The sequence below is a fragment of the Podarcis pityusensis genome (genome assembly GCF_964106645.2).
Source record: "Podarcis pityusensis genome assembly, chromosome: 4".
In the NCBI taxonomy this organism is placed as follows: Eukaryota; Metazoa; Chordata; class Lepidosauria; order Squamata; family Lacertidae; genus Podarcis; species Podarcis pityusensis.
Genome location: NC_138027.1, coordinates 41,828,462 through 41,849,151, shown reverse-complemented (window position 1 = coordinate 41,849,151; position 20,690 = coordinate 41,828,462). Strand labels below are relative to the sequence as shown.

Genomic DNA, 20,690 nt, shown 5'->3' with positions numbered 1-20,690 from the left:
AACGGCGTTGGCTGACCCGTTTGCTCGCGCTTGCGACGAGGACAGCAAGTCTGAGCCCACCGCCGCTCCGATGCTACTGGAACGGCTTGCCGGCTTCCTTACGGAGCTCGGGGAAGCCGCCGTCTTAGGTACATTGAACCCAGAGCGATCAGTTAGTTGCAAGTAAACAGCGGTTGCAAGTCAAAAGATTGGGTTGCATAAGGCTGATTTGCACAGGCCTCGTTCCTTCTCCGTTGGGCTCCGTCAGAGGCCAGAATCATCCTGCTGGTCGGACAACGGGAAGCGCATCAGCGGCGGATTAATAAGGTTTCCAGATATTGTATTTTTTTAAAAAATAAACAATTTCTGTACTACTCCCCCCGCCCCCCGAAGATCTCAGATCTGGTGGTTCCAGTAGGTCTTCCGAAGTGGTCGTGGCCCCAGATAAGGGAGTCTTATCTTATTGTTCACGCCTACTTTTGTGGGTATTGACTACTCGCAAGCAAGCCCATTGAGTTCAATGAGGGGAGGCGTAAATGCGCATCGGAATATTTGCAATCGTGCAAACGCGTCAGAGACATCTAGGGCGCAATGCTGCCCACACTGACTTTTCCAAGAGGCTTACTTCCGCGTAGACATGTAACTGTGTACTGCTACTCGCCGATGATAAACTACAAGCCCCATAAATCAGAGCGGCACAGCAGGGACGTAATTTTCGCGCATGCGTAGTTAAGGGCTCGAGGCGCCGTGGGACCAGAGGTTCCGTCCTTTCCGTTGCTCAATGAAACCTTCCTAATGGAGCGCCGGAGCTTTTGATGGTGCTGCGCAAGCGCTGTGGCTGGAGCTGGCACGATGGAGCATCCGCGGCTGCTACAAGTTGCAAGCCTGTTTCTATTTGTTCTGTGCTGGGGGAAGAGCTCGGCTGGTGAGTCTGGAGTAAATGCCGCCGGGATCCTGCTTTGCAGAGGGGTCGCGTCTCCCGTTGGCATGTGCGCAGCCCCGGTGCGCCGCTTTCTTGTCCTTGCTTCTCGTTGTTACAGCTTTGCTAACAGTAGGCTGCTCTGTGTGTGTGTGTGTGTGTGTGTGTGTGTGTGTGAGAGAGAGAGACAGAGAGAGAGAGAGAGAGAGAGAGAGAGACCGACCGACCTATAAAAACCAGCGTAGGAGAGTCTTGCAGTCTTGGATCGCCGCCTCCGGTCCCGGTTCTGGCCACATGGAGCGATGCGTGCCCAAAGGCAAAACTGATACTTCCTAAGTGGCTCCCTTCTCTTTGTCCCGCAGAAATTCTGAAGTCTCCGAGAACTTCCCTGCTTAACTGCTCAAGAAGTGCTTCTGCGGCTTCTGGTGGGGGCAGCACAGTACTGCTCAGCAAACAGGAACTGATTTACCCAACTTAAAATATTAACCGTGTGTGTGTGTGTGTGTGTGTGTGTGTTAGAGAGAGAGAGAGAGAGAAAAGGAAGGAAGGAAGGAAGGAAGGAAGGAAGGAAGGAAGGCCCTGATGAAACTCATACCCTTAAAAAACACATGGGGGTCGTCTTTGTCTTGGAACTTGTGTTTCCCCCTCCTGCCAGAGTAATGGCAAAGCGGACCTGCAGGCAAAATGAAATGAGTGTCCCAATTTTAGATACTCTTGGAGTGCACTGTTTTCTTCAAACATTTGGGGCAAGGATAAAGTTGCTCTTGCATCATTAAAATGTCAAAACTTTTGACATGTTACACAGTCCACTTCTGCTGGTGATAGCAGACTCTTTGTGGGGCTTAGCATTCTCTTCCAAAGCTCCAACCCATGCACCTCAGTCAGGCAATCTGGTCTAGAAATGGAAGGATGTGCATGGATTGAACAGCAGCAATTTTTTTAAAAAAACTTCACTTGGTGTAAGTGTACTAACTCAAACAGGCAAAACTGTTTTAATGCCTAATTCTTTAATTTCCTGTGGTGCAATTCTATGCATGCTAATTCAGAAGTAAGTCCCCACACCATGTTCAGTGGGTTTGCTTGGGTAAGTCAGTGTGTTTTAGGACTTATTTATATATTGAATTTATATCCTGCTCTTCCTTCCAAAGGAGCCCAGGGCAGTAAACAACAAGAGCTAAATCAATAAAAACATCTGAAAAACAATTCCAGTGCCAGCACAGATTGGGCGAAATCTCAACCTAAAAGGCTCGTTGACAGAGGAAGGTCTTTGGTAGGCACTGAAAAGACAAGGAAGCAGCACCTGACTGATATTCAAGGATTGTAACTTTTTTGTGTTGCTGAAGCTGGGTTTCTGGGTTTAAAGCAGATTTCCTGTAAGACAGGCTACCCTTTCATCACTAGATTAGGTCTCAGAAACAAGCCTGCCACTACACCAGTCACATGTGGAAATGTGATGCCAGAAAGCTACAAAACCGAGTCCCTCAACCTCCCACATCATTGCTGGTCTGAAGGTCCATGAGGTTACCACCTTGCTGAAGCTAAACAGATCTAGGCCTGGTTAGTGCCTGGATGGGTGGCCTCCTAGGAGCAACATGCACCACCTTCAGTTCCACGACAGAAGAAAGGCTGGAAGGAAATAGAATTAAATAAATATACAATAAAACCCTTCCCTTCCTTCAAAGAGTTCAGGGCAGTATAAATGATACAAGAAAGTTGACCAATACTCGTTACTGTGAAATGCAACTCTTTGAGAAGGGATTCAGCAAGGAAATACCATTATACATTCAGGGGAGTGTTGAGAAGTTCTGGAGGGCAAATAAATGGTGGGAGAATTTGGCCAGGTCCACCCACAAGGGGTTCACAGCATTTTCCTTGAAGGTGCTGTGGTTAAGTCACTGAACAGGAGGCTGGATCCAGATTCATTCTCAACACACAGGACAAAGCCTTGGCCAATCTTGGCACCTTTATCCTGTGTAGGTGGGCAGTGGGACCTCTTGATGATTGTGTCAGATTGACCAGAATTTAATCCTCCTTATGTATGTTTCAGATACAAAATGGAGCAAATTCTTGGTTCAGATAGACAGAGCTGTGGAGAACTACAAACCATGTATGCAGGCAAACTGCAGCTGTCATCAAAGGTAAGGGGCCAGCATCTCTCACAATCCAATTAATACTTACAGTGTGATATAACTCACCAACTCTAGGTTGAAGGTGTTACCCTAAGTATGCTGAATTATAAGCACCTCATGTTATTGGGGATCATTTGCAACAACCTCGTTATTGGGAAGCAGATGATGTGTGCCAAATCAGACCTGACACCATTTACACAGTTAATTGTGAAGGTTTCTTTTAAAGAATAAATAGCATGGGTGGTACCCTGCTCGAGATTGAGAACTGATGCGTGGGTTAACCCATCTGAGGTCCCAGTCTGGATTAGCACCTGCCACTGGCTTTTAACAAATTTTGCACATGGAATTCGTTCACACAGTTGCTAACTGCATGGCATGTCTAGTTGGAACGTGTGCTGTCTTGAAATAGTAATATTTAACATTGTAACCACCACCACCTGTTTATGAATTGCTTGTTACAGATGACAGAGCCTCGCAGTAATAAAGCACTAAACACAACAGACTATCAGCTTGAAATATAGTACCTTAAAATATCAATCCACAATCAATCGGATGAAGGATGGTATAGCAATTTAATAAATAACAACTATAACACAGAAAAATCCCCCCAACACAGAATTGAATTAATATTGATATTAATTCCTATATTTAATATTTAATGACACAGGGTCATTAAAAATAGGTTCTGATTATTTGTGTGTATCAACCAAATGTAGAGAGGAAATATCGCGTCTTTGTTGGAAATATAGTAATATTGTTACTAGGTGGACCCAATGGTGTTCATAGTTTAAAGTAGCTCCCTGTTTCAGCTCCCTCTCTCTCTGTGCAAGGCAGCAAGTTCAATATATTCTACTAAAGTGATTGTATTGAACCATCCCATGCTAAAATCCCTTCCTAGAATGACTTAGCTGTTATACTAATTTTCCTTAATGTGTTTAATGATGGGTGGAATCTTTCTTCCCTTAGAGTTAGGGAACAGGACTTGGCTCCCTTCCGAGAGGGGATCTCCGAGGAGCTGCTGTCAGAAGCAATCAGTCGAAGGCTTGGGACGCACTACCAGATCATTGAGAAGAAGTTGTACCGTGAACATGATTGCATGTTCCCTGCAAGGTGAGAGCAATACGGAATGTATCAGAGAGAGAGAGAAACAAGAAAATCTCCCTAGCCTCCTTAACCTATGGGTCACTGAGCAGAAAACATTTGAAAGGGCTAAATTCCAGTGTAAGAGGAAGAAACTGATGAGGCATTGCTTTGCCTGAAATGTAGAAATTGCATTTGCTTTTGTGAGAAATCAATATTGACATGGCACTTTAGTTGTACGAGGGGGTGATGCGGGTTAGAAGCTGAAAGAAATCGGCAATAAATGCCTCTTGGGAGCAAGGATAATGGAAAGGGATAACTTGCTGAGTTGTCTAAAAACAGTTGTTTGGGTGTCAGAAGGAGCTTGTGTCTGCGCCCAGCTTGGTTTATACTTGTAGTAAAGAGCAAACAACACCAGCATTGCAATGTGTCCCTATTGCTTTCCTCTTTCATTTCAGTCCCTGGGCTTTTTGTGTGGTCATGCTGTTCCTATGGGTATAAAAGCCTTTCTCTGTCCTCTGTTTGGCTGCTTCCTTTCAAGTCTACCTAGAGAGACCCCATTAGCCTTTTATCAATTGCCTTGCATTCAACCTACTCTTTCCTTCACCATCTCTGCTGCTTGTGTGGTGTGCCTTCATTCAAGTCTTGGTCTTCAAGACATGGACACTTTACCTTCAGTGTGGTATAGTGGTTTGGGTGCTTGACTAGGGTTGGTGAGACCTATGTTCAAATCCTCACACAACAACAAAACTCAACTAGAAGACATAACCTACCATACGGGGAGGATATAAGTGCAGGCTGGGGAGGAGAACCTGTAGTTCTTGAGGGAAGGAGTAATACAAAAATAATGGGCGGGAGTCAACAAAGTTTTACACAGAGTAGGCCCATTGAAATTAAGGGGACAAACTTAGTCACATTCATTAATTTTAATGGGTCTACTCTGAGTAACATGCAGTTGAACGCTATCTGTGATAGAAAAATGCTATATATACATTCTCAATAATCCTTACAGCATCCCTCCATATCCAGTTAGTATAATTTTTCTTCTGTTGAATTGTATGAAGCCCTATAAGTGCAAATGTGAGGCAGAGGAAGACTGCTGAAGGGGATAATGAGAGATGGGGAGTTTCTTGCTTGGGGCCACCTGGTAAGTTTGTGGGTGAGGCTCAAACTCAGGACTTATTGACTCTTAACTCAAACAGTTAACACTGGTGTATCCCTCCCATCTCATGCGGGTAGTTCTCTGAATTTTTTTGAGCTTATTTTCACAATATAACTGAGTTTAAGGTATCAGTCATTAGAGCACAGAGTCCTAACATATGGACAAGTAATTCCATCGACATTGTCTATAAAAATTTCAAGGGTTCACCCTTAGGTAGCCAAAACAGCACTACCCATGTACAAGGAGGTGATATTGGCAGACTTGGGGAAAACTGCTTCGAGGTTCCATTACAATAAATCAGTAGGGACATTTACTTCAATAAAAACTGAATAAAACCCCAATATTTGCATAAGTACAAATTTTGGCATCTGTTTCATGACACAATGGAAAGTGTGTGCCATTGGGGTTAAAGTCAAACCGTTGGAGAGTTACTGTAGAGACCAATACGGGAGAGACATGTTTCATTGCAGCTGGGGCAAATGAAAGCAGCCAGTTATCCTGCTGCAGATGCACCATGGCATTTCTTCTCTCTGCTCTTCTCCCAGCAGTCATTTCTCCTCTGGTCACTGCTTTGAATACATGACCTGACTGTCTGTCTTCAGGCACTACAGTTGTCTGCAAGGGATTCCCACACAGCAGGGTTGATGTTGTCAGCCTTCATGCCACGTTTTCAGACATCTTTGTAACACAGAGTTGGTCTGCCAATGGGCCTGGTGCTTGAAGCCAGCTCCACAAAATATGTTAGTACGTATTACCGTATTTTTCGCCCTATAGGACGCACTTTTTCCCCTCCAAAAATGAAGGGGAAATCTGTGTGCGTCCTATGGGGCGAATGCAGGCTTTCGCTGAAGGAAGCTATCAGCAAGCCTGGGGAGCTCGCGGGAGTTCCCGCAGGGCTCCCTAGGCTGCGGATAGCAGCCTGCTGTCCGGAGCGCGGGGCGCGCTGAAGCAGAGCACCCCGTGCTTCGGGCAGATATCCGCAGCCTAGGGAGCCTGCAGCCCTTGTTTTTCTCCTCTAAAAACTACGGTAGGTGCGTTTTTAAAAGCTCGGGCTTCCCCCGCCCCAGCCCCGCAGCTGGGGGGGGGGAATATTTTTTTTTGCTTTATTCCCCCCCCCCAAAAAAAACCTAGGTGCGTCCTATGGGCCGGTGTGTCCTATAGGGCAAAAAATACGGTAGTTAGTGGCCATAACACACTAACTATCTTTTGCAGGAGAAATCTGAAAACTGAGTAGGAAGGGAAATGAAATGGAGGATGACCGATGAAGGCATGGCTGGGACTTCATATTTCTTGCAGGTCTCACTTGATATGAGTAATTCTCAAGGCCACCCCTTGCACGTATTGCTATCCACAGGTGCAGTGGGGTTGAACACTTCATCCTTGGGATCATTAACAACCTCCCGGATATGGAGATGGTGATCAATGTCTTGAGATTTACGCTGGACAAGAGTGTAAACAGAGACTGAACATGGAGCCTGGCACACTTCCCTTGCGTAACTCTGCTTGCAAGCTATCCGTGCCTCCTGCAAAAGTCCTCCTCAGGCCTCTTTCTCTTGCCGGTAGCAGAGCGTAACACAGCGGTGAGAAGCGGATTGCAGCACGTGTGTAATAAATCAGAGCAGACACAAGGCAGTCCTTATCTCCTCTTGCCTTTAATCATGAAGAATAACATCATAAATTCAGACCTGGCGAGAACTGACACATTCTCCCTCTCGCATAGCGTCCCAGAGTCAGACTGAAACACTTAGAGTCAAACCCCTCCCTTAAGTGTTTCTAACCACGCCTCAGGAAAGAGACGTCACCAGAACTCTTTAACTCTGTGAGTTCTGAAACCATTAACAGTTAGTGGCCATAACACACTAACTATCTTTTGCAGGAGAAATCTGAAAACTGAGTAGGAAGGGAAATGAAATGGAGGATGACCGATGAAGGCATGGCTGGGACTTCATATTTCTTGCAGGTCTCACTTGATATGAGTAATTCTCAAGGCCACCCCTTGCACGTATTGCTATCCACAGGTGCAGTGGGGTTGAACACTTCATCCTTGAGATCATTAACAACCTCCCGGATATGGAGATGGTGATCAATGTGCGAGACTACCCCCAAGTGCCCAAGTGGATGAAACCAAAGATACCCATCTTCTCCTTCAGTAAGGTGAGAGAGAGTGGACAACTCCTTGGTCATACTTGGTGGGGACAGCTAAGACGCTTATTTGAATATCTTTCATTACGGAGATATTTTGCAGGAACTAATGTGCTTCTGTCTGTCCATTTTCTGAGAGACGTTGGAATATTATGATATTATGTACCCTGCTTGGACATTTTGGGAAGGCGGACCAGCTGTTTGGCCAATTTATCCAACAGGCTTAGGACGTTGGGATCTAATGAGAGAGAGCCTCAAAAGGTATGTTTCTGGAGAGAAAGATGAAGCTTGTTTTGTGGAGTCTGAAGTGTGTTTCCTAAGAAATCAATCATACTTTGTAAGATGGAAGTAAGAATGACATCAGAACGGCAGTGATCCACAAGCTTTGTAAGTTGTGAGGGACATCTAAGCCAGCTGAGGCTGCAGCCCTATACCCACTTACCTGTGAGTAAGCTCCATCAAATCCAATGGGACTAACCTCTAAGTACACATGTATGGGATTGCACAGCTAATTTGGGGGGCTTTAAACAAGCCAAATTGGTGGAAATCCAAACAGGAGTTAGCATTTGGGGTAGCGATGACTTTGCAGACATCCAACAGTAAGATGCAAGAGTTTTGGTATTTTTGTGAGTATGTATTAAGGGGAACTTCAGCTTCTCTGTATAGCAACTCGAATTTGCTAACATCCCCTCTTTTTCACAGCCTTTAATGGCATAGAGGCTGCCATCGTTGCTTTCTAGAACATCCTGCAGTGATGGAAATAAATACATTGATTCCCAAATATGACACAAACTGACCAGTTTCTCTCCAGTGTCATCAATTTTAGATGTGAAAGAAGTGGCACATTAATCAAATGGTAAAATGCCTTGCTAGAATAATGGGTGATGCAACTAATAGCATGGAGCAGAGTTTGTTTAGTTGAGGTTACTTAACCTAAAACCAAAGAAGGGATTCGGAGAAATAGGATGGATTTCTTTGCTTCTCTTACTAAGGTGTTATATGTCCATGTTTTTAACATCATGTACTGATCAAACTCTCCTTAGCTCTGCAGAAAAATGGCCCTGGAAGAAGAAAATTTCGAAAGCCTATTTCCGAGGGTCCAGGTGGGTTAGCTCAGTTCCCACTTCCTAACACTGATATACTACCGATGATTTGTATAGTGATAAAACCAGGGCATTAACAAGACTAGGGCTATGTACTGTGTTGCCCAGGAAGATTTAATGTTTACAAATGATATAAGCAGGGCTCCGACACATTCTCAACAGGGGTTGATATTTTCAGTTCAGAACAGGGCGATTGTTACCTAGTAAAACAGCTGTTGTTGTTCTTTAGTCGTTGAGTCGTGTCCAACTCTTTGTGACCCCATGGACCAGAGCACGCCAGGCACTCCTGTCTTCCACTGCCTCCCGCAGTTTGGTCAAACTCATGTTCGTAGCTTCGAGAACACTGTCCAGCCATCTCCTCCTCTGTCGTCCCCTTCTCCTTGTGCCCTCCATCTTTCCCAACATCAGGGTCTTTTCCAGGGAGTCACAAAACAGCTGTACTATGTACTAACATTCTCAATTGTTGATTGTCTTTCCTGCATTCGGGTAACTATTAGTGTGCAGCCACTGTTCCAAATATTTTACTCAAAACATACTCAAAACAAAAGACCCCCTAATGATTTACATATACAAGATACAGAGCAGCTTAGGCTTTGCTGAGGTGGAGGAAATGCTAGTTTCCTGCACTTCTTGTTCGTGTTCCTTCTCTGCTTTATTATATTCAAACATAACTTTCATACTTTCTTGATGACAGGATGGCTTGTGGGTTTTTTGTGTGTGTTTGGAAGCAGTGAAGAAGCAAAAATACATTCTAGATCTTCTGTATCTCAGGGGTGGAGAACCTGTGGCTTTCCAGATGTTGGACTAGAGTTCCCATCAGCCCCAATGAGCATGGTCAGTGGTCTGGATGATGGGAGTTGTAGTCCAGCAACATCTGGTTTTTTTAAATAAGATATTTACTGAAATTTTCAAGGTGTTACCAAATAAAATAAAAACAGTAGAAAATACAAAATAAAAATAATTAACAAAGTAGAAAAAAAAACCAAACCCCTTCCAACCGTATGTATACAAATTCAAAAATGAGAAAAAGTGACAGAAAGGGAAAAAAATGCAAAAATACATCACACAAAATTAAAAAACATTTAAAAACAAATTCATTATTCTCATATCCTCAACTGTCATTACCCTCTTTCTTTGACCTCCTCCTCCTCCCTTTCTTTGTATCCTAGTTATTAATTATCCCAGCAAATCCTTTCCATATTTCTTAATATTCTGTCATTACATTACCCTAAACTGTTTTAATCTTATCTTTCTATAATAAAATAAACCTTAAAGTTTAAAACTTAAATCTTATCCTTACCAACTTCTCATAACCATAATATTCTTTCATAATTCTTTAAACATCTTTACTAAAGTCAAGTAATTTCATTCCAACATTTTTCTAACATTCAACAATTTTATAAAACAGTTCTAATGGTAGAAAAAAGAAATACAAACAAATCCAATCTTCATCCAACGTCCCTTCCTCCTGGTTCCGGGTTTTGTCAGTCCTTATTATCCCATCGATCTAGCCCATTAACCTGGCAGCCTTATATCCGAGGCCCTCAAGTCTCTTCCATGTCCCTTCCGCCGCTCTTCTTCATATTTGTAACTGTATTTTCCCTTGTCTCCTGCTCGTGGTGACTCCAGCTTGGCAATATTTTTAACCCTTCTCGACAGATCAGCCCCTTTTCCATATTCAACACTGAATTCCATATGGTATTTAAAAGCATGTTTCAAAGACCCTCCGAAATTAAGAGCCCCCACAATCCCAAACATCCCACGGCACATTGTCAGATTTGAAAAGTCCAAACATCCCAGCATAGGGGGGTCAATCCAGCCCCCCATTTCCAAGCCAAACCAAACTTTTTCTTTCCAAATCTGGCTTTTTCCAAGTTCATTTGTCAAGTCCGAAAGCTCATATTCCTGTTGGGCCTGTTCTGTCAGGACACACTCCTGATTTACTTCCTGAGTGGTCTCCACATATTTTCCCACTGTCTGTTCAAAATTTCCCACTGCCTGTTCAAAATTTCTAGTCGAAGTCGCCATCCAATTCACCTTTTCATGTAATTGTTCCAATAGGGCATTTGTTTTATAGAAAGCACACAACAAAGCTTCTGAATACATTGTCCTGCAAGGTCAAATGCCTGTTCCCACGATTGTTTATAACAGCTGCCGGCTCCCTGGAGTTGGTTACAGTTACACAGTCTCCCTCTAGGGGGAAAACTTCTATTTGTTCTTGCAACAAAGTTTCCCTTTTTGAGATACTTTGTCAATATTTGTTACTTAAAGATGCGAAGGGAAGCAGTGGAATCGCTATGTTTCTCTCCTTTTAGCTATCTGTCAAAATGCTTGTCTCTGGTCAATGAACTTCAAACGTCAGTTCTGACACCCCGCTCCAGGATCAGGACGGAGGAAAGTTACTTTACTTTAAACTCACTTTAGTCGGTCCAGAAAAGATCCCCCTCCTTCTCCTGCTGTCGAAGGGGGGTTCCACAATTTTAAATGATGAAATCCAATCCTTTAAAGACGATTTTCTAAGCTCTAGTTTACGTTGTCTTTGCTTTATTCTGTCTACAGAAGACCGGGAGGCTGACTTCCTGTTTAGACCTTCCCGTTCCGTACCAAATTAAAATAGATTTTAAAAATCCAATTCCTTTCTACTCGCAAGTCCTTATCTAATGTCCAGTTGTTCAGAGTCTAAGTACTCACGGGTGCTTATTTTAGAGTCCAAATTGTCCCAGGAAAAAGGCAGCGCTCTCCGGCAACGGCTGTGCGGCTTCGCTCCACGAAAATAGCAATTGACTCACAGCACTGCGCCACTTCCCCTCTTCACTTCAGAGCCCGTTAGTGGGTTCCTTGGCGAGTTGGGGGGGCGCTAAAGGTGCCCGCCGGGTCCCATGGTCACAGGCTTCATCCGCCTGTGATTTTTAAAAGGGTCCCCGCTTCGCCGTAGCGGAAAAGACCCGTTTCCCGCGGAGCTAGTCCCTCCTGTTCAGAGGGAGTCTGCCATTGCCGATGGCGCCACCCCGGAAGTAGTCCAGCAACATCTGGAGGGGTAAACATTCCTCACACCCGCTTATATTTGCAATGATGTGTTATATATTCATCTAATTATTGATGGAGCTCAGCTTCCTACCATCGTTCCTGCTCAGTAAATTAGATAAGTTTGCCTTCCATGGAGAACATCATTTAACAGATTTATGTGTGGTTTCACTGGTAGGACAAGTTCAGAGCGGGATCCCCTCATTCTTCTTTCTCGAGAAAATCCAGACCTTGTTGACGCAGAGTACACGAAGAACCAAGCCTGGAAATCCGAAAAAGTAATTACAGCTCTTTCCTTTCTCTTAGAAAAGGGGTGTTCTGTTGTTTCAAAGTCTGGCTTCAGTAGGAAGAGAGCCCCTGTTTGTCAGGACACATTTATAAGATCACACACTGATATCCTCGAATAATGACCCCTCCGTGGTTCCATACTTGCCAACACTAGCACAGGTTAAGAACCTCACTTCAACAATAAGTATGAATTGAAAGAATTGGGGGAAATGTCTCCTGTTGACTACTTGTTAGTTCTCCTGAGAGCCCAGTGTAAAAGTGCCATTGGATATGTGAAAAGGAAAGGAAAAACTTAACTGTGGGAGATTATTCGCAAGTAGTGTCGTGTTTAAATTAGGTGCTGGGAACTACATTTATGGCAGTAAGACATTGGAGCATCATGCAGCCAGAGCCCTGGATTCATGTCGTGCTGATGGCACTTGTATTAAATCATGAAGCCTAATGTCACACACTTTTTCTGGGAGAGTGTGTGAAGGAGGATACATTGTCTTAAGGCACGGGTGGGGAATGTTTTTCAGACTGAGGGCCACATTTCCTTCTGGGAAACTTTCCAGGGGCCACATGTTAGGGCCAGAGGAAAAAGTAGGCAGAGGAAGAAATGTGACTGGACTTGCTCCTGCACACACTCACAATGTCTTCCCTATCCTCCATCCATCCAGGCAAGCAGGGTGTGGTGGTGGTGGTGGTGGTGGGGAATTATGAAAGTTCAAGGACATTTCAGGCAGGGAAAAGAACTCAAGGAGGGTGCAGAGGAAGGCTGGTGAGGGGTGGAGCTTGGGAAGTGGGTGTGTGGCTGAGGAGGAAGTGTGAAATCTTAAGGGGTGACTAATCTTAAGCATTGCCTTAATTTATTGGTTGTGCCCCAGTAGCAGGGTTGCCATATGTCTGAAATTCTGGACATAGCCAGAATACTGCACTCAGAAGCAGCATCTGAGTAAAGCTCAACAACAACAACAATTTTATTATTTATACCCCGCCCATCTGGCTGGGTTTCCCCAGCCACTCTTCCAGCACAACTTTCCCAGCAGTGTCCAGATTTTCACTTTTTAAAATATGGCAACCCTACCCAATAGGAATGTGTCAGATATTCTGATTCTTTTTTGGTTGAGTGTCCCATAGCTTGTTGGCTGATTTGATTTTCATTGAGATGCTTGGTTTGGCATTTACCTTATGACATAACTAATCATTCTCGTGCTCTGGTTTTATTTTGTGGCTTGCCAGTTGTGTCTCTCTGCCATCCTCTAGTTATGTTGTCACTGAGTGGCATGTTCTACAGGATGTAATTTGGAACTTCTCCGCTTAAATATCTGCATTGCATTTCAAGGTGCAGAAGAGGAAATAACCAGGACTGTAGTGGAATTGTCACTTAGATGAAGGTGACGGTTTGCTGTGAATCTTAATGATCCAATGAGCTTGTAACTGACCTACCCACTGCTCTGCATTGTGAGGAAACATTATGCAGCTCCAGCCTCTTTGTAAGGAACATGTGACAAGAGGACTTTGGACTGGCACTAAAATAAGTATGAAGGTTCAGATATACACATGTCAAGAAAATGGATTAGGAGAAACCACTGCTTTTTGCAATCTTAAAAAAACAAAAATTTAATATGTACCTTAAGCCTGTGCATGTTTACTTAGAAGTAAACCCAGGTGAGTTCAACAAGGCTTACTTCTAAGTAAACGTGTACATGATTGCATCCTTAGAAATATTTGGACTATTACATTTTCTGTGATAGGTTCCAGGTTTATTTAGATTTCCTTAGGAACAGGGACTCTAATTTTGTGCCTTCTGAAAATAAATCTAACAGAGAAACTGTACTTGTGCTTATGGTGTTTCACTTTGGTTGTAGTCAGTAGGTAGATGATATATAACAACAATTTAAAATAAATATATATGTATCTATTGTTCCTAAAGGACACTCTTGGGAAACCACCAGCTAAGGAAATTGCACTAACAGACCACTGTAAATACAAGTAAGTAGCTGTGTCAGGCTGCAATTCTATACATAAATACGTCAGGAAAGTCCATTGAACGTAATAGAATTTACTTCTGAGTAGACATGCGCAGGATTGAACTGTCCGTCTAGAATTTATTGGGACTGTTTTCATCTATCTATCTTGTTTTATGTTAAAATAGATACTGGAAAAGTCTTTAGACCATAAAGATGTTCAATTAACCATTAGTTGCAAGACAAGGCATTTGCTCCTATCATCATGCTGCTGCTATTGGCACCTTTTGCCTTACCCTGAATTGTTTCACAAGCAGGAATATATGCATTCTGTTTGTGCCTTGGAGAATTGCTTGTCCGCTCCACCCTTATGAAAACTTTCTGTCACACAGTTGTGTTAGTTATTGTAATTTAAGGAAGGCATTCAAGGAATCCCAAAGAACCACTATATCCCCTGGGTGCTACTAAGGATAATAAGTAGCTGATATGATTATACTCTGTGGAATATCAGCAGCTCTTCTGGTAAAGCAAACCGAAGGCACTCTCATCTCCGGTCCCTTGAGTATCTCTGTGAGATATTTCAGTGCCACATGCAGATGATGATCCTGCAATACTAGTGTGTTAAATGACTTCCCCGAGGTCTTTTGGGAAGAGCAGAATGGTGCCTGGAATAGAAATTATGGATTCTGGCATAGAGGTTTTTTTAAGCAGAGTAACTTCTGCATTTGTGTTTTGATGCTGCATCCTGCCATCTCCCTGACTTTTAAGGACAAAAACTTTGGCAACTAATGTTCAGGCACTGTTGTGTTTTTATCTAAAGTATTTTTTAGATAAATGTACTCTTGTAGACTATAGGAACTCACTATAAGGGCCAGGATTGAAACCAAAATGCAAGCCAACACCATAGATCACTATTTCCCAAGCTTAGGTCTCCAGCTTGTTTTTGGACTACAGTTCCCATCATCTCTATCTAGCAGGACCAGTGGCCAGCGACGATGGGAATTGTAGTCTAAAAAAACTCTGGAAACCCAAATTTGGGAAGCACTGCCATAGATGGAGCAACTGTGGTTGCGGAAGTTTTGATTTGCCGTATTTGTCTTTCGATACTCTGTGACAAGAGTCAAATGGCTTATGTTCTTCCCATATGACCCTTCTGTAAAGCAATTAATGTAGTGAATAACCAAGTTGAGGAAGAAAAGCCATGCCCTTTTCATAGAACTATATGAAGGAGACCTAACAGATCTTCGGAGATAGGCAGCTTGCTGCCCTCCAGACATTGGACTACAATTCCCATCAACCCTGACCCCATTGGCCCCACTGGCTGGGTGTGATGGGAGTTGTAGTCCAACTATGTTTGGCAGGCACCTTGTTGGCTAACTTTGATGTAGTCCTGCTTGAACAATGATCAGATCTTTCAAGAGCATGCAAGCATTTATTAATTGTTGTAAATTATTCAAGTTTGAATCTTTAGAAGAATAAAATTCACCTAAAGCTGCATAACCCAGTTTTGTTCAATGATTAAATAAATGCACTGGTTACTGGAGGAGAGGGAATATTATAAGATGGTGTCTGTTTTTATTATACAGATACCTGTTCAACTTCCGAGGTGTGGCTGCCAGTTTCCGCTTCAAGCATCTCTTTTTGTGCAACTCGCTGGTGTTTCACGTTGGGGAAGACTGGCTGGAGTTCTTCTACCCTCAGCTGAAACCTTGGGTTCACTACATCCCAGTCAAATCAGATCTCTCTGATGTCAGGTGAGAAGTTGAAACTGAAGCTGCAGTGGCATAATAACCGCTCCTTGCGTACTGAGGTAGAAACATCAATGTACCATGGGAGCTTCCAGACCAGCTGTTTGTTGAACATCCTTGCTGATACATTCACTTGGAGGTTATACAACTTTGCCTACTTTGTTTCAGGGAGCTGCTGCAGTTTGTGAGAGAAAATGACGAGGTAGCCCAAGAAATTTCAAAGAGGTAAGTTTTCCTTTTCTGTAACCTTATATGTAGCTTCCGTGAGGCAATTATTCCCACTGCAGAGCACCAGCTGTTGTGCTGACTGGCAGAGGTCATAATAGCTTTTGAAAGTAAAACTTGCAAAGGCTGAAGGGCAATGATATTCAGAACCCTTTTAAACAGTCAGTGAAATTCCATCCCAAATTCCTTCCTTCAGTATTAGTGTGGTATCATGTTCAGATATGTATCCTCCTAAGTCATACTTTGAGTTGACCTGTTGAAATCAGTGGACATGACTAACTTAAATTCAATGGTCTTTGACTTATGTATACAGGTCAACGCGCCCCAACAAAATGCTGATTGGGTATGTGCTCTCGTGCAATGAGGGGTGGGGAATATAAAAGGTAAAGGGACCCCTGACCATTAGGTCCAGTCGTGACCAACTCTGGGGTTGCGGCGCTCATCTCGCTTTATTGGCCAAGGAAGCCGGCGTACAGCTTCCGGGTCATGTGGCCAGCATGACGTAAGCCGCTTCTGGCGAACCAGAGAAGCGCACGGAAACGCCGTTTACCTTCCCGCCGGAGCAGTACCTATTCATCTACTTGCATTTTGACGTGCTTTCGAACTGCTAGGTTGGCAGGAGCAGGGACCGAGCAACGGGAGCTCACGCCGTCATGGGGATTTGAACCGCCAACCTTCTGATTGGCAAGTCCTAGCTTTGTGGTTTAACCCACAGCGCCACCCGCGTCCCTCGTGGGGAATATACCTAACCTTCAAATAATTGTAAGGAATGTTCAGCATAAGGTTGGGCATTATTATGAGGGGAATAGAGGAGATCGTTTACTGTTTGTTGCTTTGGAAAAGAGGACCACTTCTGAAAGGGAAAGTTACTATGCAGATCAGTGGCTTTTAGTAGTTCTTGAATTAAAAAAAGCATTGACTTTTTGATGTAAAGGAAGAATGCACTCCCAGTTCTTCTCCCTTTTAGCCGTGGATGGAAGTTTCAAGACATGAGTTGAACATTCCTGGGCCTGATGTTGAGCCTGGGAAAGATGGGCATGGTTTGCCCACAAGGCCCTGGCAGGCCGGTCTCTGAGACCTGGTGAGCATAGTTAATCCTGTGTGTCAAAGGTCTCCCACCACTGGGATCTTCAACATAATCAAGATGAAAATCCTGTGACACCTTAAACACACAGAGATGTGCTGAGGTTAAGATCTGGGGATTGAATGTACCTTCCAAATGTACAAAAATTGCCCATGAAAGCTTATCCCACAAAATGTTAATCTTTACCATGTCTTATAATTCCTTGCATTTGCTGCAAGTGACTGGTATGGTTTATGTACTGTAGTTTATCCCTACAAACATTATTGCTGTTCTCTTTAAAATCAAATTAACTATCATAACTTCATGCCCAAGGAAACCTGAGAGCTCTAGCTTAATGGGGCAGATAATTTTCTGTTAGCGATCCCTAGCCCTTCCCTCACTGCACTCCCGTTCCTTGAAGAGATGCACTGATTATTAAGCCAGTTTTCATCCTTAGTTCTTGAGGTATGAAAGCTACTAACTGTTGTCATCCTCTTTGCTTGTCTTTCTTGCCTCTAGAGGTCGCCAGTTCATCATGGACCACTTGCGAATGGAGGATATCTCTTGTTACTGGGAGAGACTTCTGACTGAATACTCCAAATCCCTAACTTACAAAGTTAAACGAAAGAGTCACTACAGTGAGATTTCATCCAGAAACTTGAAAACAGAACTGTAAAAATATTTTTAAAAACTGTTCCATTTCCAGTTCAGGACCAAGACTTGTGGACACTGTGAAATCCAAAGAGCAGAACGGTTTTCTTCAAGCTTAGAGGAAAGAAAGTGTTATTGTTACTTACTGTATTAAACTATTTTATCAAATCTGGAATTTTCTTTAATATCATGGAAAGTAGATTTTTCCAGAAGTGTTCAGATATGTGGGAGGCCAAAGTTCCACTGAATTCTAGTATTGCTTTGTGGTGAAATCCTTTTGAAAAGGGAACTGATGTTCCATGATGTTTAACTGACTCACCATTTAGCACCAGATTAATCCTATGGAGTGGGCTGTAGTTTCTTACTGGTGAGTGAATCATTTCATGAATCATCATGGATGCAACATTTAATAATGCGATCTGTGTAGCGTTTGGACAATAGTTCTTTGCAAACTCCGAGTCTTTATTGTTGCAAAACATCAATGTGGTACACAGCAATATGAAAAACTTTTTAAAGCAATTCAAAATAATCATTAAAATGAATGATTACACAACCCTAAATAAGAATAAGAATAAGAATAAGAATAAGAAATAATTTTATTTATATCCCGCCCTCCCCAGCCAAAGCCGGGCTCAGGGCGGCTAACAACAATCAAATAATTCAACATTCTAAAAACATTTCATTATAAAAATTAATTAAAATCAAATTGATGGCAACCGTTAAGCAAAATTCTGTGCAGATTGCCAGAGGAGGGAGTCAGGCTGCGCCCTGACCAAAGGCCTGGTGGAACAGCTCTGTCTTGCAGGCCCTGCGGAAAGATGTCAAGTCCCTAGTCTCTTGTGACAGAGCGTTCCACCAAATTGGAGCCGCAGCCGAGAAAGCCCTGGCTCTAGTTGAGGCCAGCCTAACCTCTCTGTGGCCTGGGACCTTCAGGATGTTTTTATTTGCAGACTGTGGCTATTTCCTAGCCACTCTGGGCGGCTCCCAACAGAACACTAAAAACAGAATACAGTGGCACCTCTGGTTACGAACTTAATTCGTTCCGGAGGTCTGTTCTTAACCTGAAACTGTTCTTAACCTTAGGTACCACTTTAGCTAATGGGGCCTCTCGCTGCCACCGCATAATTTCTGTTCTCATCCTGAGGCAAAGTTCTTAACCTGAGGTACTACATCCAGGTTAGTGGAGTCTGTAACCCAAAGTGTTTGTAATCCGAGGTACCACTGTAAAACTTCAAACATTAAAAACTTCCCTAGGCTAGCTAGGCTGAGAAATGCTGACCAACCCAGCTTTATGGAGTTCATGACTGAGTGAGGCAAAGCTAGACAGTATGTGGGAGATCTATGGTCAGAAACTCTCACTCCCCTGCTTTTCTTCTTATTACTAATTAACAGCCTGATGTAGCCCCTTTGAAGATTGGGGAAGTGATTCTAAAGAACGAGGTTTTACTGTTTTCCTGATCTGAACTACTTCCCCAAAGCTGCTATTAGCTAGAGAGAGGAAAAAGACTAGCACAGCTTCTTCCTTCACTCTTGTTTGTGAAAAGCCACCTTGCCACTTCTATTCAAGGACTCATTTCCATGTCGCTGCAAAATCTGGGGAGGAATGAGAAAGCTTGCAGTGCTATGGAGCAAATGGCAGCCCTGCAAAAGATGGTAGTTAAGCCATTCCACATCCACATGGAAATAGCTTGAGAAGTGCACAGCCAAGTTGTGTGTCCCATCCCTCACATCTCAAATATAGCCTCTCCTGCCTTGATTTTCAGTCTGAGTTTCTGGCAAATTATCTCATAGTTCACTTTGCATAAATCAACAGTGTCTGTTCAGTGGTAGTGTACTGGCAAATTCAGAAGTGCAGGGTCCCTTCATGATAGTGTGGTATAGTGGTTAAGAGTGCTGAACTAGTGCTGGGGAGACCTAGGTTCAAATCCCCACTCAGCTATGAAGCTCACCTTTTTATTTAACTTTTTCTTAAAAAGTGTACCATCCTTCATCTGGAGATCTCAGGGTGGTTCACAATATTAAAATACAAAATACATAATAAAAACAAGAAAAAACCCACAAACCAATAACCGTCCCCCTCCCCACATCCTCCTATAAACACATTAAAAATGTTAACCAGCCAAAGGCCTGATTGAAGAGAAATGTTTTTGCCTGGTGCCTAGAGGTGTATAATGAAGGCGCCAGCCAAACCTCCCTAGGGAGAACATTCCACAAACGGAGCCACCTCCGAAAAGGCCTGTTCCTGAGTTGCTGTGCTCTGAACCTTTCATGGAGGAGGCACACAAAGAAGGGCCTTAGATGGTAATCACAGGATCTGGGTAGGTTCATATGTAGAGAAGTAGTCCTTAAGGTGTTTTGGTCCTGGCCTTGGGCCTAATGTATTTCACAGGGCTGAAATAAATAGTCACAGCCATGTTCCTATACAGCCTAAGATTATACAGTATGCAATATACAATAATTACACAATAATCTTATACGTGCTGCAGAAATAGTAACAGGTTTTTGATCCTCTGCAACCCTGGATCACTGCTATACAGGCCTGTACTCACTGGGAGGCGGTGAGAGAAAATTTCATATGCCGCAGAATGCTATATTAATTACTGGTTGTGTCTCCTGAGTATGGCGTGTGTGTATTGTAGATATTGGAAACTGGTGCTGCATAGTATTCCTCATTACCTTCCTCACTGAGCTTATAGATGGGGAAGAAGAAAAAACAGCATGACACTAAAACAAATTTGCAGATGCTGCGTAAGGAAGAGGGACCAATACCAGACATGGAAGAATTACCGGTAACTCAGGAAATCAAACTATGTGGCATTATTGTGCTGGATAGGAAAGAGGAGGTAGAATGTTAAAAAATGAGACAAAACCCTAAATTTATCTTCAGTGAAGGGAATTAATCTGGTATGTTCTAAAACTCATCTTTAAATGATCTTTTGGATTAAAAAAGAAAAACCTGCTTTGATGGCTGAATTAATACTGAAATTCGATTTTTTTTTAAAGCACTGTGACAACAAAGAACCTGGGCAATCGACAGATGTTCTGCCCTACATGATATAACAAGCAATGAACTACTTGTATTTTGTTTCTGTCACAAATGTGTTTTAGGCTGGTGAGAAAGGTTATAAACTTAAGGATATACTTTACTGCTCTGTTCCAATTATTGCAATTTGCCCATTGGCTAGTTATATGTTGGGAAGCTCAAGCAGGAGGCTTTTCTTGTTTTCT

At 43.1% G+C, this 20,690-nt stretch overlaps 1 protein-coding gene across 2 annotated transcripts; it reads left to right on the top strand.

The window, feature by feature from the left end:
* Nucleotides 1-709: 709 nt before the first annotated feature.
* Nucleotides 710-17,630, top strand: POGLUT1 (protein O-glucosyltransferase 1). 2 transcript variants are annotated; one of them, XM_081001544.1, is made up of 12 exons: nt 751-904; nt 2,047-2,168; nt 2,946-3,036; nt 3,994-4,137; nt 7,288-7,423; nt 7,551-7,672; nt 8,455-8,514; nt 11,717-11,816; nt 13,742-13,800; nt 15,362-15,529; nt 15,692-15,748; nt 17,331-17,630. In XM_081001544.1, exons 3-12 carry the CDS (start codon nt 3,008-3,010, stop codon nt 17,485-17,487), a joined length of 1,032 nt encoding a protein of 343 aa, XP_080857670.1. In that variant the 5' UTR covers nt 751-904; nt 2,047-2,168; nt 2,946-3,007; the 3' UTR covers nt 17,488-17,630. The 2 variants fall into 2 exon arrangements, with proteins under 2 accessions (XP_080857669.1, XP_080857670.1); XM_081001543.1 differs by lacking the exon at nt 2,047-2,168 and having other exon boundaries at nt 710-904.
* Nucleotides 17,631-20,690: the final 3,060 nt, after the last annotated feature.